Genomic DNA, 16,214 nt, shown 5'->3' on the forward strand with positions numbered 1-16,214 from the left:
CCATGGGTGAAAAAATTGTTTCTGGGATTCTCTCCTACTGTGTCTGCCTCCCTACAGAGACATAGGTTTGCCTTTATCATTGTCATTAAATATTCTGTTGCTTTTCAGAAATACACTGAAAGGGAATTTCCTGTTCAATACGTTGTAAAATAAGCAATCTCTGATAGTTACATTACAGGAACAGTGCTGCAGAGCAAACTAAGATTAAGCAAATATTTGGCCCTGGCCAACTCATTTTCTCCAAGCCTTTTGTTTTATTTGAAAATTGGATGTTAAGAGGGACCTAATTCCTCACTCAAATCCACTATTTGAGCCATATGTTGCCAGCAACTCAATACCTCATTGCTGACAAGTCTGGGTTAAGGTCGTCTCGTCTGTGAGGAAAGCAGACAAATCGCTCCTTGTCTTCTTTGCAAGAAGTCCTTCTGCTGGTACCACTGCCCCCACGAGGTGCTTGGAGAGGGTGCTTCTGTACAGGTGTCAATACAAGCCCAGTATCTGCAGTAAAGGTCATAGATCTGTTCAAATGAATACGGCTACTTCCTTCTTCTTGCGTCTCCAGCAGCACATGGGACATCCCTTCTAGTGTTGAGCTGTGCCCAGAGTCAGGCACACAGAGCTCCATGGGTGTAGGATAACAAATCCAGTTGCCCAGTCTTCTCCAATACCCTGCCTCTCCACAGGGCACTGGCTGGGGACACTCACTTTGGCCTTGAGGCCTCCACGCTCACCCAGGGACTGCTGGGCGCCACTTGCCAGCAAGAGCTATTAGAGACAAACTCAGCAGTTTTATTCAGGATTTACTCCTGTCTGCTGGGAGAAGGTTGCTAGGTATTCTTAGAGTCCTAAGCTACTTATATTTTCCAATTATACTTCAGGAGGAAGACTCGTAAACGTTTTATGTGAAAATATAAAAAATGCTTAAATAGTAAGGGAATAATAATGCTTAAATAGTAAGGGAAAAAAATAGAGAAAGGGAGAATTTTTTTGGTAAAATTCCATCCAGTCTACTTTTTGAGCCCAAAGAAATACCCCTGCAAGTCACCTCAAAAATTAAGTATCACATTTCATAAAAGACTCACTGTTAGAGACAATGAATGATGATGAAACAGCAGCAGACTAGATCCTTATTATCAGCCACCTGCTCTTTGGTCATGCAATCTTGCTTTCTCCCTTGTCACTCACTTCCAGCCCCTTCAATCTGGGGTGTTCAAAGCCCCTGGAACACAGGCTGGTTTTCTTGGAACAATTTGTGCCAGTGCCTCTTAATACAACCTTTCCTTGTCTGGACTGATTTCTTGTACTGTCAAAATAGTTGGCTCCTGCAATTTTGGTTTCATCCTTGCTAGAAGCCTATGGGGAAGTGCTGCCTCCCAAACTTGGATTACTACTTCCATACACTACACTTGCTTCTTCACCATGGGTGGCAGTGATGATCCAGAGTGCAGAACAGGGGTCTGAAGGCAGCTGGCCAAAAAATGCCACACAACCAGCAGATGTAAACATAAGACATGAACTTGGCACCTGATGGTTGGATGCTTGCCAGCTTTTACCAGGAAAAAAGAATCAGAAATTACTAGTAAGTAAAATTGGTGTTACACCATCTCTCCAAACCAGCTAGAGTTCATGGTGCTTCTCTCTAAGAAGCACTGCAGCAACTGGAATCATTGCTTAAAATATCATGAGTGTGTGTCAGCCCAGTGGAACCACAGCATTTCTAGCTAAAGACAGCCATTTGAAGCAGGGTGGGTGGACTATCTCCACATTAGAAGACGCTCCATCACTTCAGTGCTACACAGTATTTGGCTACTTCTAGTGCAAGTTCCTAAAGTCATCCAGGGCCATGTGTATACAGACTCGAAAATAACACGGGGAGCAGCAGCATCACAAGGAAGTCTAATCCTCACAGAAAAGTTTTCCAAGGTCATGGGTTTATAAGCACACTGTTCCAACTTCTGGGTAAAGGGGCATAAACCATGAATATTATTCTAAAATTACAACAAGAAGAAATTCAACCTTCCAACAGAGAGTGACCTGTGATACACTAGAGTGTTCACTGCAAACAAGGGCATGGGTGCAAATAGGAGGCAAATTAGAATGCACAATGTAGTATAAAAGAGTTGCTTATTGCTTTGTATTTTATTGTTCATGAGCAAACCATTTTGTGGTCTATAGAACATGGCATACGGACCCGATAAAAGACAGCATGGCATCATGGATAGCTCCATTTACATATGTGTAAGAGTGGGGCAGAGAAAGGAGGCGCTGTTGCCCCTCTTAAAACACCTTCACGCTTGGGGAGAACATGGACAAAGTACCATCAAAGAGCAAAACAGAAGCTGCCGAAGGACGTGACTGATTTTGCTGCTGGAGTTTGGAATTGTCTCAAGGGCTCAAAAAGCTGTGGCAACAATGCTACCGTCTCCATTGCAAGTGGTTTTGTGTTAATGGGTTTCCAGATTCATAGGGACAATTCAGATGAGATTAAGCCTTAGATGGCCAAAGGATTTCAGAGCCCTTTATAGGCAACAAATGAACCTAACCTTTGAGATTGTTATCTAGCCTAATTCTGCACACAGATCAGCTCAACTGGTTAGAAGTTCTTGAACTCTATGAGTTGATGAGAAACCTGGATCATAATCTGAAGTCCACCTCCCAGTTTCGTTCTTCTGCCTGTTATTTTTTTTCCTCCTCTGTGTTTTAGAAAGATGCCTCGAAATCAGGTAAGACATAACAAAGCATCTGTAAGGTCAAATCCTCAACCAGCATTCGATCCCAGCAGTCTTATATTTAAAGAGTGCTAAATAAGTCCTATTGACATACGGAAAGACAAAAATGACCTGCTACTTCAAAAGCAAGGGAATTTCCATTTCCAGTTTCCTGTGTCTCTTACTCTTCCTGTGAACACATGATGTCATGCAGAACGCTAAATTGACCACTTGCTATCGTCCCCATCCCACAGCATTTCAGGCTTTAAGTTAAAGTCTTGCTTCAATGGAAAGTTCTAAGTTTCACTATAGGTCAAATATAAAGTTTGATGTTGCTACTGGATATTCCTCAGAGATAGGATGTACAACAGACAAGACCTCCAAGTCCCTTTAAAACACATTTTTTACTTGAAGGCATAGCCTGCAGCCACAGCTGCAGAACCTACATAATTCAGGGTAACAATTAACCACAGCTAGCTCATTACTGCTAAAATAATATTCCAAGTGCAAAGAAGTCATCAAAGTAAATCCCCAAGAAATCTGAAACAAGGCCTCCTGGTTTTGTGCACTGCTGGTATGGTATGCATGATACAGGACCTCACTATGGTGCCATTCACCTCCACGAGATCCTTCCCCCAAGTCTTTGGCACATCACACTGGCATTCTCCTTAGTAAGAACAAGTGGATAAGATTTGTCTGTTTTAAGGTGAGATGCCTGTCTGAGCACGACACAGCTGACTAGGAGCTCTGGGGGAAGGGATGTTGCTGATCTCACTCCTTCTTACAGGAAATCCCCCCCCAAAAGCATCACTTGGGAGCACTTCTGTTTCCGCAGCTTCTTTCTTCCTGCTACTGCAAGTCTCTTGCTGCTTTTATATGTGTGTTTTTCCCCCCACAAGCTATTTCCAGACCTTCCTAGGTTTTTTAAAATGAGTTTTGTTACATCACTGCTGTCTCCAGGTTTGATGTGTTTGGCCCAAAGTAGATGTGTGCAGCAAAGCCAGAGCCCAGGACCTGCCAGTAGTGGCAGGCAGGGGCTGCTGGCTGCCCTCCCCTGCCCAGAGCAGCAGGCAGCCTTGCAGCTGAATACCTGCAGACGGCCTGTCACAAACAGCTGATGCCAAAATAGGCAAAAAATACAACTAGAACTGTCCTGTTGTGCCCTACACAGATGGATGAATATTTTATTGTTATTCCAGGAAAGGCTTTTAAAAGAACACACGAGACAACAGTTATGTGGAGCTGTCTCTGTACACAGAATAAAAATAAAAGCAATCTAACACTAAAGGAAAGAACTTTAAAAATGAAGACATTCTTTCTAAACCTCACAAAATGGCATCAACAGCTAAAAGTGTACACAGGTGACCTATTAGCAACACTGATCTTTTTAAATGACGGTTTTGGCCAGAAAATAATTTTAATGATGGAAGAGGAGAAGAGTGACAAATTACAGAGATATTTCTGTTATGCGGAGCAGAAGATGGAGTTTTGCCCAACAATTATCCATGGTCTGACTTTGGAAGTCTCTTTCAGCAGCATGATGAGTTTAATAACAGAGGCCTGATTCACTGACACTGATACCAAATTGTTATTTCTAACACTCAGTAGCTAAAACACGCAGCTTTTCTAATATTCTGCAGTTCTGTATTACCAGAAATAGCATCTCTCCAGGAAGAATTCGGGCAGGTATCCAGTTTATATACATCAGCGTGTTTACATTTCAATTGGCGGACTGCTGAAGAACAAATCAATCAGGAGGTTGGGCTTAGGGATGAAAATAATCCTGCTCTCTCTGATCTCATAAGCGCCCAGATGACACTGCAAGGGTTTTCAAAGGTACTTTCCCATCCTTGTAGAAGTCAGAGGGACAGGCCAGACATACAGACGTATTCAGCTGCACAGTCCCCATGTGGGCATCCCAGTTAGGGATCACGATCCCTAAACATTCCTCTACAGATCCGGGTGTCTTTACCCAGCACCCTGTAGGCTCTGTGGAAATGGTTGTATTCCCTATCCTGCTCAAAGTATGGAAATGGCTGCACTCTTAGAAGAGCTGCCTGGAGAAGGGAGCATGTCCATGCCACATGTGCAGCTGAAGCCCTCTGGGGGTTTGGAGCAAGCTGACCACAGGCAGCAGGAAGATCACTGGTAACCACAGAAGAAACTGGATCACAGCCTTACCCTCTGCCATGATATCTTCAATATGGCTTCGTTTCATCTGTTGTTGGGTTGGTTTGGGGCTTTTGTTTTCCAACTAGATTTTAATTTTTGTCCAAAAGGATTATTTTAACCAATTTCAATGGTATATAGGTTGTTTTATAAAAATGGAAAGCATCAATCACTGTTTCTTCATGAGAAAAAAAATATCTGGAGTTATTCAGCAAACTAATGTTATAAGAAGCTGTGAGAATAGTTGGCAAGTTGTGCAGACATCAAGTCTTACTTATTTTAACTTTTTGCAGATAGTAACCAAACTGGACTCTTCCTTAGAAAAACAAAACCAACCAAACAAAAAAAAACAAACCAAAAAACCAACAAAACAAAAAACCCAACCAACCAACCAACCAACCAAAAACCCACACAGAGGAAAATCTGTTTCTATGGCTTTCAGACACAAGCTTCCCTCTTCATCCCCCCAAAACTGGCCTTTAAAATAAATGTGACTCATTCCAGAACAGATTCTTATAGCTGGATTAAAGTGGTGTCCCCATCAGGACTTCAATAGTATTAGTTGTTGATGCTGAAGTGTAAAAACCTGGAGGAATTAGCAGCTCTGCCTGCCAGGGTATCTCTTGCCCACAGGCATTCTATGTTGGAAAGCAGGAATCCTTCTCCTCCAGCAGAAAATTCTGCCTTGTCATGCAATATCAAACACAAGTCATTATCATTTATTATGTTAAGGCTTCTTAAAAGCTAGCCAAAGCACCAAGTGCAAAGAGTATTGCTAATCTTATTTATATCCAAAAATGAATATTTTACTAGGACCATGTCAGGTTTTTTTAGATGCTGGTGACGTAATTTTCCATGATGTTACATTTTTAATTCTAGAAAAACTTTTTTTTTTTTGGTCTTGGAGTTTATAGAAATAAAGGCAGCAAGACCCTTTTATCTATTTGTGACAGAAGTTCATAACAATACATGTGAGATGAGAATGACCTGGACAGCTTAGCAGACATGAGCAAGAGTTCTGCTTCTACTGTAAAAAAAAATCAAACCAAAACACCCACAACCCCCTGAAAATCACTGAAGCCTACTGTAGAATAATCTTTGCCACACACACATTGTAGAGGTGATCATCACTTTTAAGGTCAACATTAGACAAATCTGATGATCTGAGCAGTTTTCAAAGGGCACTGAAGCTACTGCAGATTGTGTCTCCTAATATGTATTGCACTAGTACCAATAAATCTGTGAGATCTCAACATGTTCAAGTTTCACAGCAGTCAAAGCAGCATGCAAAGTATCTGTCCCAAAAAGCTCTCTTTTTCCTCTGTCTTGTGATACAAGGTAATGCAAAAGGGAAATGCAAATAATGCATTTCATCACCGAGGTAATGATGTGTGCACCTCCTTAGGAACCATGAAGTGCATTATTTGGGATGAAAATGCATGATCTAAAGTTGGAACATCAAAGAAAATAAAAAGTGCAAATATATTCAGTATTTTATGTACTAAATAGGAAAGAGAGTAAATCATTATACAGAGAAAATAGAGGCAGCTTAAAATAAGACAGATAGGAGCTAACCACTATCTACTTTTTGTTAGCTTTATTAGTTACCTATCCACACCTATTTCAAACTGTGAGAGATATTTCTCTCTGAAGTACACGCATTTTCCCTTCCTGCCACATTTCCTGCATATAGCTTCCAAAATAACACTGAATACCTTAAAAAGGCAGATCCTACATTACAGTTTAGGTTCACATTTCCAGGAAACAGAGCAGAAAAAACCAGACTGTTAAAGGGTTAACAACTTAAGTGTGTCACATTTTAGACATAAAAATTTGCTTTAATAAAGGACATTTAAAAGGAAGAAGCCGCAAAGGGTAAAGAAACACATCTCCTGCAGCAAGTGAGAGAGGAGACAAACGAACCCCATAGCTCCACTAAGAATGAAGATCAGTTTTATTTCACTTACCGGCATTATCCATTATTCCCTCTCGGTATTCAAAAAGCACAGTTCCCCAGAAAAGCAGCCGGTACAGTCTCAGGCTCGCTAATGAAGCTGGCTGCCCTTCTCCTGGTTATTAGACCTTGCAGGCAGTCAGAGCAGACTTCATGTACTGACTGCAGTAGACATCACCAGGAAATTTATATCTCCAAGGATGACAAACAGCCATTAGCTCCATTATAGGCTGATTAAGATTGTGTGAGCCTATCAAGTAGATACTTAAATCCCCCAGGGTTTTACATCTATGGGGGGAAAACAAAAGAACTCCGAGCCTATAATACTGAATATATGTTTCTGAAAAGTAAAAGTAATGCTGATGAGGAGAGGTTTAATGAGTAGGAAGGCAAAACCTTAAATACAAAAGGGATATATTACCAAGCAAAGGGCTGTTATTTATCAGTGACGCAACAGCAAAAGTTTTAGGGAGGAAAAAAAAGGGGGAGGAATCTGTGTCTGAGAAAGTGTTACGTTAGGCTACAATTTGCAGCCATTAGCTTTGGCTGTGCTTTAAATCCTGCAAGTTCTGCACCTGATGTTCTCTACATCAGGTGTTCTCCTTTTTGTGACAAACACAGTAGGTGTGCTTATCTGTAAATGCATATAAATATATTAACTGCCTGGAAACATTCATTATTATAGTGATCATAGCTGAATGTAATGAAAGGGTGAAAAGTAACTACAGAGCTTTATTTCTTTTAAAGTCAAAGTAAAAAACACTGGATGCTGGAGGGATTGGACTCAACAAAATCTGAGTGATGTATGCTGAAATGAAGAGGTATTATTTCTAAATTTTCCATACCACCTGAGACTTTGATGCACAGGCTTTTCTCCCATAGAAGGAAACAAACAAACAAACAAACAAACTCAGTATAGGCTCATAAACATTTCTGGAATATTAGGGTTCTATCCCCCATTTTGGCACTGATTTGCTGTGTAACCCTAAACCAGGCATTTTGTGCCACAGTGTTTGCCCAGTTGTGACAGGGGCACCATTACACACATGGCCTTTGGTGAAAGACAATGTCACCAAGTACTGACACTGCATAAATGTTGCACAGTATTTTCTCAGTATTTATACCTTCCATTAGATAATTCACTCCAATCCTCTTTATTGCAATGGAGAAGGAATGCAGTTTTTTTTATATCTGCATTATATTGACCCTCTGCCCCACAGCATCACATGAGCAACAAAATATGTTTTCTATTCATCATCCCGTCCCTTTGATCTTATTTGTCTTTTTAAAAATTTAAATAAAAAGACGGTTGCGGCACTGAGCTATTTACACTGAGTAAGAAGTGGAAAGAATCAATGAGAGCTAAAGTCATCAGCAAGAATGGAGAATATCTAGGGCATACTGGATATATTCTGTATTTCCAGAAAGGAAGTGCTTGGAGGGCTAAGGAGAGAGTAAAGATTAGAGATCTGTCACACTTGATATTAAGCTTCTATTTATAAGTGGCTTATGAAGAGCATATAAAAAATAGAAGTTAGCATAAGCATGTTGCATTAGTACATGTCACAAATAGCTACAACAACACTCATACAAAGGGTTAAAGATGACCAATAAGGAGCTTATTCATTTGCTAGATTCTGTATCACTTAATGACAGTTGATTAATGTGCCAATTTGGGTAATTGGTTAATGTGCATTTGGTGAAATCTAGTTGCAGAGGAGCACTAAACTGGAGGCTGTGTGGTGACCATCTGATAAAGGCAATCACTTTTCTCCAGCTCCTCTGTGGGAGAGAGCTTCCTGGAGAATGCTGGGTTCCTGCAGAAAAGAGAGAAAGCACAGGCTGTTGCTCTGTCTTTAAAGCCCCACATGTCCTCAAGTGAGCTGGGGGATGTGCTGCAGCACTGGCAGACTGCTCAGGAGAGAAGGGCAGAGGATTGTGCCTTCGTGCTAGGATGCTACTGCTCTACTATGGAGCCAACCAAGGCAACATCAAGCTGCCGATGTGAAAAGAAGAGATGGCTTGGTTTTGAGATGGGGCTCTGCAGAGCTGCAAATCTACAGGTGTCTGAGCTCAAACAGCACTGAGGGATGGTGACAAAGCCACTGCAGGGCAAAAGGACAGATACATATCTTAAATCCCACAAAGTATGCAAATGTCTTGTGCTGACTAAAACTAAGAGAGACTGGTTTTGAATCCAACTTGTTTGCTTTGACTTTCACTGAAAGCTGGAAATGGGGAGCTCTGCACTTGAGAAGCCACCAGGCAATGGTGCAGCTATTGGAAACCAGTTCCTACCCTTGTGTCTGGGGAATACAGGTGGGCAACACCCTCTGCCAGAGAGCCCAAGGGAAGATGCAAAGCTGCACCTACTCAGACTTCAGGGAAGTGAAGAGCTCCACATAGTGACTATTTCTATGTGCAGAGCAGTCCTAGTGTGCATGCCATGGCTGAACCTCAGCTGCAGGGCAGATGGGCTTCATGGTGTCCTTCAGGGTGCTGGTCCCCCAATCACACAGCTGAGAAGACCTACAGAAGCACACCACAGCTCCCTTCCTGCCCTCATGCACAGGTTTCCTTCCGAAGATGCCCTGGAAGATGCTAATGTGTACCCAGGCCCCTGCCTGACATGCAATTCAGATTCACAGCTTCAGGTCAGCTAAGGATCAGGATTATAAGGTGCTAACTAGAGTATGGGAAGTCCCAATTGCAACAGCTTGCTAAGCATTGAGTTTGGGTGCTTCATCATGGCTGTGTGACAGGTGCTGTTAATGAAATTAACTGTTACTGGAATTTATTAACTCTTGCAAGCTAACTATAAATGGAAATTTCATATGATGTGATATAAATCTCCTCCATTTGAACAGAAAGCATCTCATCAGGAAACTTTGAAAAAGAGAAAGCTTTACAAAATACATTCATTGAGGTGGGATTTTTTAAAATTGTAGGTAATTCGATTATTGCATAGAAATCAACAGGTGTGTATGATCAGATGCCATTATTACAGGGTTAAAGCAATGTCTGCCTGACTGAACATGGGGGAAAAGAAAGATACAGGTAATAGATGGGGTTCAACGAGAAGACTGTGATTGTTATTTAGAAGTAAAATATACATATATTCCAGGCATAAATTTGCTTAATTTGTGAGTACAGAGCAACCCCGTCACAATACATGAAATGACTAAGTCTTTTAAAGGAAAATTTTTGGTAAGGACTAAGAAGATCAGATCTGTGCAGGTGTAAAACTCTCTGTTCATCTTGCAAAAATCTCATACTCCATCAGACTGTATCCTGGTTTTCTTCACCTATGAGGTGGTCCTGTATCACAATCCATTTCAGCCACAGGCACTTAAGACCTGGGCTCAATTCCTTTCATCCACAGACTTCCTGATTTTGTGCAGGCTCCTCCAACATCTGACCTAGGAACAGCTTGTACTGTGCTCGCCCCCACACCTCAGCTGTGTGAGGATAAACACACTGGAGGTTATGTGAGACCCCAGTGCAGAGTTAGGAGCTGGTGAAGTCACTAACCCAGATAATCAGGGCCAACCCCTGGAGAAGAAAGCATTACAGGGTACATTAGTAGCACTGCTAATTACACAGAACCCTAACGATCCCACTCTCCAATACACCTGATGTACACAGCCTGCTGCAGTAATGACATTTCACTCCCAGGAAAATCAATGACGATTCACGGAGGCACAGAAATCTGCCCAGGTAAGCATCAGAGAAATCAGGATAAACAGAGACCTCAGTGCCCAGCCATCAAAAACACTTAGAGCTGACAAACCTGCAGAATCGATGGACAGCTTCAGCTGTGGTGTTTCCAATCATGACAAAGATGCCTAAGAACACATTTAGAAAATGTGAAATCTGGCTCTGTTCAGTGCACATTTGTCACTGCAAAGATCTGATTCTGTAAGATGCCATTTCAGGCAAAATGTTTCGCTTCCCTTTCACTGTGTCTGTTTCTTCCCACACAGAAATCATCAGGCAGGTGTCTCTGGGATAAGCTATACTTGTTTTTAGATGCTGTGGGTTTGAATAGTCAACGTCAATACTCTAAATAGACAACTTCATGCGATTCTTGTAAGTATCCACCAAGTCCCAGGGCAATGACTGTGCTGAGTACACAGGATCTGTAGTGCTCCAGAAGGTATTTCCTTCTCTGAAGTACCTTTCCATCCACCAATGGTGAGGTGCTTTCACTGGGAGAGAGGGAAGGACAATCTGAGAAGGCACAGGAATGACAGCAAAAGATCTGAACTCTGCTACAGACATATCCCAGTATTTCAGTTGATAACAAAGATTGCCACTTGTTACAGAGTGCCTTTGGTGCTTATAAACTTAGCCACCGCAACACTGCACCAAAATCTGGAATTAGTAACGTCTATAAATACAAAGTTGTTAGATACACATTCTCCAGGCTTTAGGAATATTAAAACCCTCCTCTGGCACGTTCTTGAAAGTTGCTAGGCAAAAGGGAAAGCCTGTTGAGGATGTGCTGAGCAGTATGCATGGAATAGGCTTCCCTGGGTAAGAGCTGAGGGTTCAGCAAAGTGCAGAAGCAACCTCCAGTAGAAACCTTCCCTAAGCCTCACCAAAATTTCCCAGCATTGATGGGAAAAAGTTTTGACAAAGGTCTTTTCCCTGCCTTACAAAGGCAGAAGAGTTTGAGAGCAGGACAGTTACAAGGATGTTCTTTTCCTGGGAAGAAGCTCCAGTTCAGCCTGGAAATATTGCTAATACACAGGTGTAAGTGCAGAGGGTGCTTTGTTTTGCTGAGCAAACAGCAGGAACCTCTTGTTCCCCGGGAAGACTTTATCCTTGAACAGCCTGGGCAGATGCAGTGGTTCTGACTCTTGCTGAAAGCTGCAAGGGGAGAAGCAACACCTCTGAAGTCAACAGATTTAAACTGATAGAAAACAAGGAGAGAGTGGGATCCAGACAGCAATATGCGGTCGATGTAGGTGGGGAGTTTCACAGCACAGATGGGTTTTCAGAGGGAGCAGGAAGGGGCTGGGCATATGATGAGTTCAGCGCAGAGAGGGTGGCAGGGCTGAGTGAGAGGAGGGACAGGCAGTGGGAGGGGAAAGCAGGGACATGGGGAGAGGTCAAGAAGGAGGTTTCAGCATATCATGAAGAGGGGGAGCTCAGCAGGAGATAAAAGCATGGACAAGAAAAACATCTCTAAATACTTGATTATTTAAGAAAATTGTAGCTTTTTTTCTGAATCCTGGATTTTAGTGAACTCATATCTACAAAGCAGCATGGTACGTATTCAGTTTGAAATACTGGAAAAAGAAACACAAGGTTTTGGTCTTTAGTTTTCTTATCAATTCCTTTATGAAGGCTTTGCATGTGCCTAACTGCCTACCTAGCCCCGGAAACCTGAGGATTTCTAGGATTTGGATATGCCTGAAAGAATTGTACCTGGCATGACCAAAAGTAAATATATATTAACTATGTGCTGGTGTCACCATGAGCACAGCTGCATGGCTGGCAATGGGAGCCTCACAAACAAGATGTCTAATGACTTCAAGCATTTTTACTACTCTTAAACCAGCCCAGAGCTATTGGCAGGCTGTCTGCCTTCAGAAGACAATTAAATCTACTCAGAGTCAGGTCTAATTGACATGCTGGTAAAAATGCCCTAAGTGGCAGACTTCTGTGTTCCATTGTCCCTCTTAGCCTGCCATTTCTTCTGTATCGCTTGCCCTTCTTCCCTCATCCTGTCCTCTCCTGAGCACACGTTCACACACAACCTAGGCTGTGGTTATTCCTCCGTGTTCTGCCCTTACTGTAAGTCAGACTCTCAGACTGTGTCATGTACCTGCTTGTACAGAGCCAAGTGTGGCTGCTATAGAGGGAGCTTCTACAGATCTGAAACTGCTACACGTCTTCCACTGAACTGCCAAGCATTTGCTGTCAGGAACAAAATATGCCCTTCTGTTTGCTTTTTACAGTCTCCCAAAATTGGAAATTACTTGGAAAAGCAAATGGCTACTAAATGGATTAGGGCTATGATTTGGGAAGGTCCGGAAGATATATTTTCCTCTCTGTCACAGAAAACTGGGTAAGTGTTCCAGGTGAAAGGCTACAAGACCTGGGCTGCCGTTTACAGTGCCTGGTGTGGGTGTTCATGCATTAATACAACATATTGCTCACATAAATGAATTCTGTCAAGCAAACTGAAATAACCTCTCTCCTTTTCTCTTTAAATATCACAAACAAATGCTCTGAAACAAGTTACTATTCCTATGGAAACAGAGATGAGCTCCAACCAAAACCTTACCTCAGAGCATGGCCTTTGTTACCTAGAGTGCCAAGCTAAATCAGGTATAGGAAACAGGGCAAATCAGTTTAAAATAAGACTTTTTAGTATCAGGTAAGGTATCAGACTGCTATAATCCTCAGTATTATACAATACTAACAAGGAATAGAAAAATTGCTTCCACATGTCCACTGAAATAAAGTTCCAGACTCAAACTCCATTTTATGGGCTGTGGGCTTTTCACACCTGAGCCAGACAGTTACAGAGCCTGTTACAAGATGTTCTGAGTTTGAAAATCTGATAACATCTTTGAATGTTCTGAAACCATCATGATATTTGACTAGATCTCGTATTTGTATTAGAACAGATTTTCTACAAAGAGGCCAAACTGAAGCTCTGCATACAGGGACAGCCAGTTTTGGATCCCAGACTGTCTCTGTCTCAGTCATATTGAGGCTGGTGCAGTGACACTTCCATCTCAGTATCTGACTTCACCAGGATGGTAGTACAAGCAAAAATACTTCAGCCTTTTATTGCAATGTGAAAAGTGAACACACTTTTTGAGTCATAGGGGCCAGGGCACCAAGAAGAAACAAAATGCCTTTTGCTCTGATAGTGAAAGTTACAATAAAAAACAATGGTTGAAAACAGAGACTAGGCATGTACAAATAAAAACATGTATCTATTGCAACAGCAAATGTGATTAAGCTCCCAAGGCTATCAGTGGATTTTCTGTCTCTGGAGGTCATCACATGAGGACTAGATGTCTTTCTGGATGACAACAATAAAACACAAGTTACTGAGCTCAACAAGAGTGTAAATGGGTGTAATTTAAGGGCTTGTATTGCACAAGTCAGACCTAATAATCCCTTTGGCATTAGTGCCATGAATCTGTGTAAAAAGGCCAGTCTTCATTATCCTTGCTGAAGTGAAATGTCAGACTTTTATCATGCCTTAATGACTGCGTATAATAGATTTGCAGAACATTTTATCCTGCTATTTATCTTGGGACCTTATTCTTACCTTCTGCCCACCACTTTTCCTCTTGTGTCTTCTGCAGATTTTTCTCTTGCAATCTTACGTATAATGAAAAAAGAGGGAATTTAACCTCATTGAGAGGCATAAGCATAACTCTCTTTCTATTTTCCCTTAAAATATGCTAACAGATAATCCAGTAAAGAAAAAACATGGAAAGGCAATATATCCTGGTCTGAGGGTCTGAGGTTATACCAGCTTACGGTGAAGCCAACAGTAAAACTTCCACTTCAGTCACACCAGGACTTTGTTTCTGAACATAAAACATGTGGCCAGACTTAAATTAAGGATAGGGGAGATTCTGGATGTTTCAGTTTGTTTTAAGTAGCGTGGGTGAAAATATATTAATAAAGTCTTAGGTAATGGAATAGAAGACTTCATTTAAGATATTTATCTGCATTTGTCTTAACCCTGTCTCCAAGCTGAAGTAAAATTTAGGCAAGTAGGAGCTAGATAATGATCACTTAAATGTCAAATGCCACCCTTAGGAAAATGAACAAATAAATATCAAAAAAGTGAAAGCTTTTCAAACTCCAAAAGCTGACAAACAACTGCTAGTGTGCAGTTGTGTGCTGTACATGATGCACTGCACATTTAGCCAGACAAACCTCTTTGGAGGTTAATGTTTTATAACTTGATTCATGAGACACAGATCCGAGCAGGTATAAACTGGAAACAAACAGAGGAGGCATTTGACAAGATGCACTACAGAGAGGTATAACTTCAGCTTGTTACCTTGCTGTCTCTTCCCTCCTGGTACTGCTAGTTTTCATATAGATCTCGCCACTAACCTGTACTGCTTTTGAACACCATAGTGCACATTATTAAAGTAAAATCCATCATCCAGAAGTCACCATCTAATCAAGGATCACTCTTAGGTGCGCCAGATATTCTGCAATAGTTGGAAAGGAGAATGACAGGAGAGTATAACTAAAGGAGAGTGAAAAACACTACTTGAATGTGTTTTCCTGAATGATTTTTAAAAATATCTATTTATCTATATTTATCTGTGAATTTACTCTATATTTTACCATACCGGGACTGCATTCTCACTTAATCACAACTTCTGTTTCATATAAAAGGGATTTTCTTTACATACCCATAGTCCAAGCTGTGCTACCCATATGAGCAATTGGTATCTGTACAAGGTCTGATGGAATTACATCTCAACTCTTCAAGCTCAGGGTTACTATTACTTCAGTCCCTGGGTTTCCTTAGAGTTGCAATGATTACCTTCCTCCTTCATTGGCAGGAGCTCAAGCTGAATGGGCTGTGTAACTGTGAAGGGTGCCCAGCATGCCTAAACAGGGTAGAGGTACCTAAAGTAGACACCCCTGAAACAAAATACTCATCTTTTTTTCACCTATCTGTTTCACCTGCTCTTTCCTGACTCAAAGGGAGAGATTTATGATTGAGAAGTTTGTCTGCATGATCAACCTCCTCAAGGGATCCAGCTAGACTAGAATCAAAGCTCCAGCTATTGTACAAGGTGCCTCACACTCACACCAAAAGATATTTCTTTTTAATGACCAACAGTCAGAGGTTAACTTCACTTATTCAAGTGCAGAAAGTGTGGTGAATTGGTTGCTGGTGTATGTGTAACTTAACTTTCAGTACCCTGGTCAGACACAGGAATGTCTGATGACTTTGACTTCTGCTAAACTCCTGTCCTGAACTGCTTTAGGTGCCACATACAGGATCACTTTAGCTTGTGCAGCTTGATGATATTCTAATACCAGCAACAAAACAGACGTTCAAATGCACCTCAAAGGTATTGAAAGGACGGGTATATTTTATTATAAAACACATATTTTACCTGCAGAGGCTTGTTAACAACACCAGTTATTTTAATCTGATTTGGTAGCTAATATGCTTGCCAGAACTTATTGGAAAATGTGTGGGACAAACACAGAGCCTAGCTGGTATCAGCAAAGTACATCAGGCAAATTGGCAAGCTGGAGATGTGCCACATGCAGGTGTTGGGAAAACATGCATTAGAAAGAGTTTGCTTCCGCTGAATGAAGAGACAAGGTAAATATTTTCCATTTCAGGATGTAACTGTGTCAGCATAGGC

At 41.5% G+C, this 16,214-nt stretch overlaps 1 protein-coding gene across 4 annotated transcripts in view; it reads right to left on the reverse strand.

The window, feature by feature from the left end:
- PHACTR2 (phosphatase and actin regulator 2) overlaps positions 1-16,214 on the reverse strand; it is a 133,890-nt gene that overhangs the window by 98,935 nt on the left and 18,741 nt on the right. Inside the window, exon 1 of one of the 4 annotated variants that reach the window (XM_032101977.1) lies at positions 6,845-7,272. The exons of the other annotated variants lie outside the window; for them this stretch is intronic. Within the exon in view, the coding sequence (XP_031957868.1) occupies positions 6,845-6,857 (13 nt within the window). The 5' untranslated portion in view covers positions 6,858-7,272. Of the gene's footprint in view, positions 1-6,844; positions 7,273-16,214 lie in introns of those variants that run through there. 4 annotated transcript variants of the gene reach the window in all.

Source organism: Corvus moneduloides, chromosome 3 (assembly GCF_009650955.1).
Source record: "Corvus moneduloides isolate bCorMon1 chromosome 3, bCorMon1.pri, whole genome shotgun sequence".
Lineage (NCBI taxonomy): Eukaryota > Metazoa > Chordata > Aves > Passeriformes > Corvidae > Corvus > Corvus moneduloides.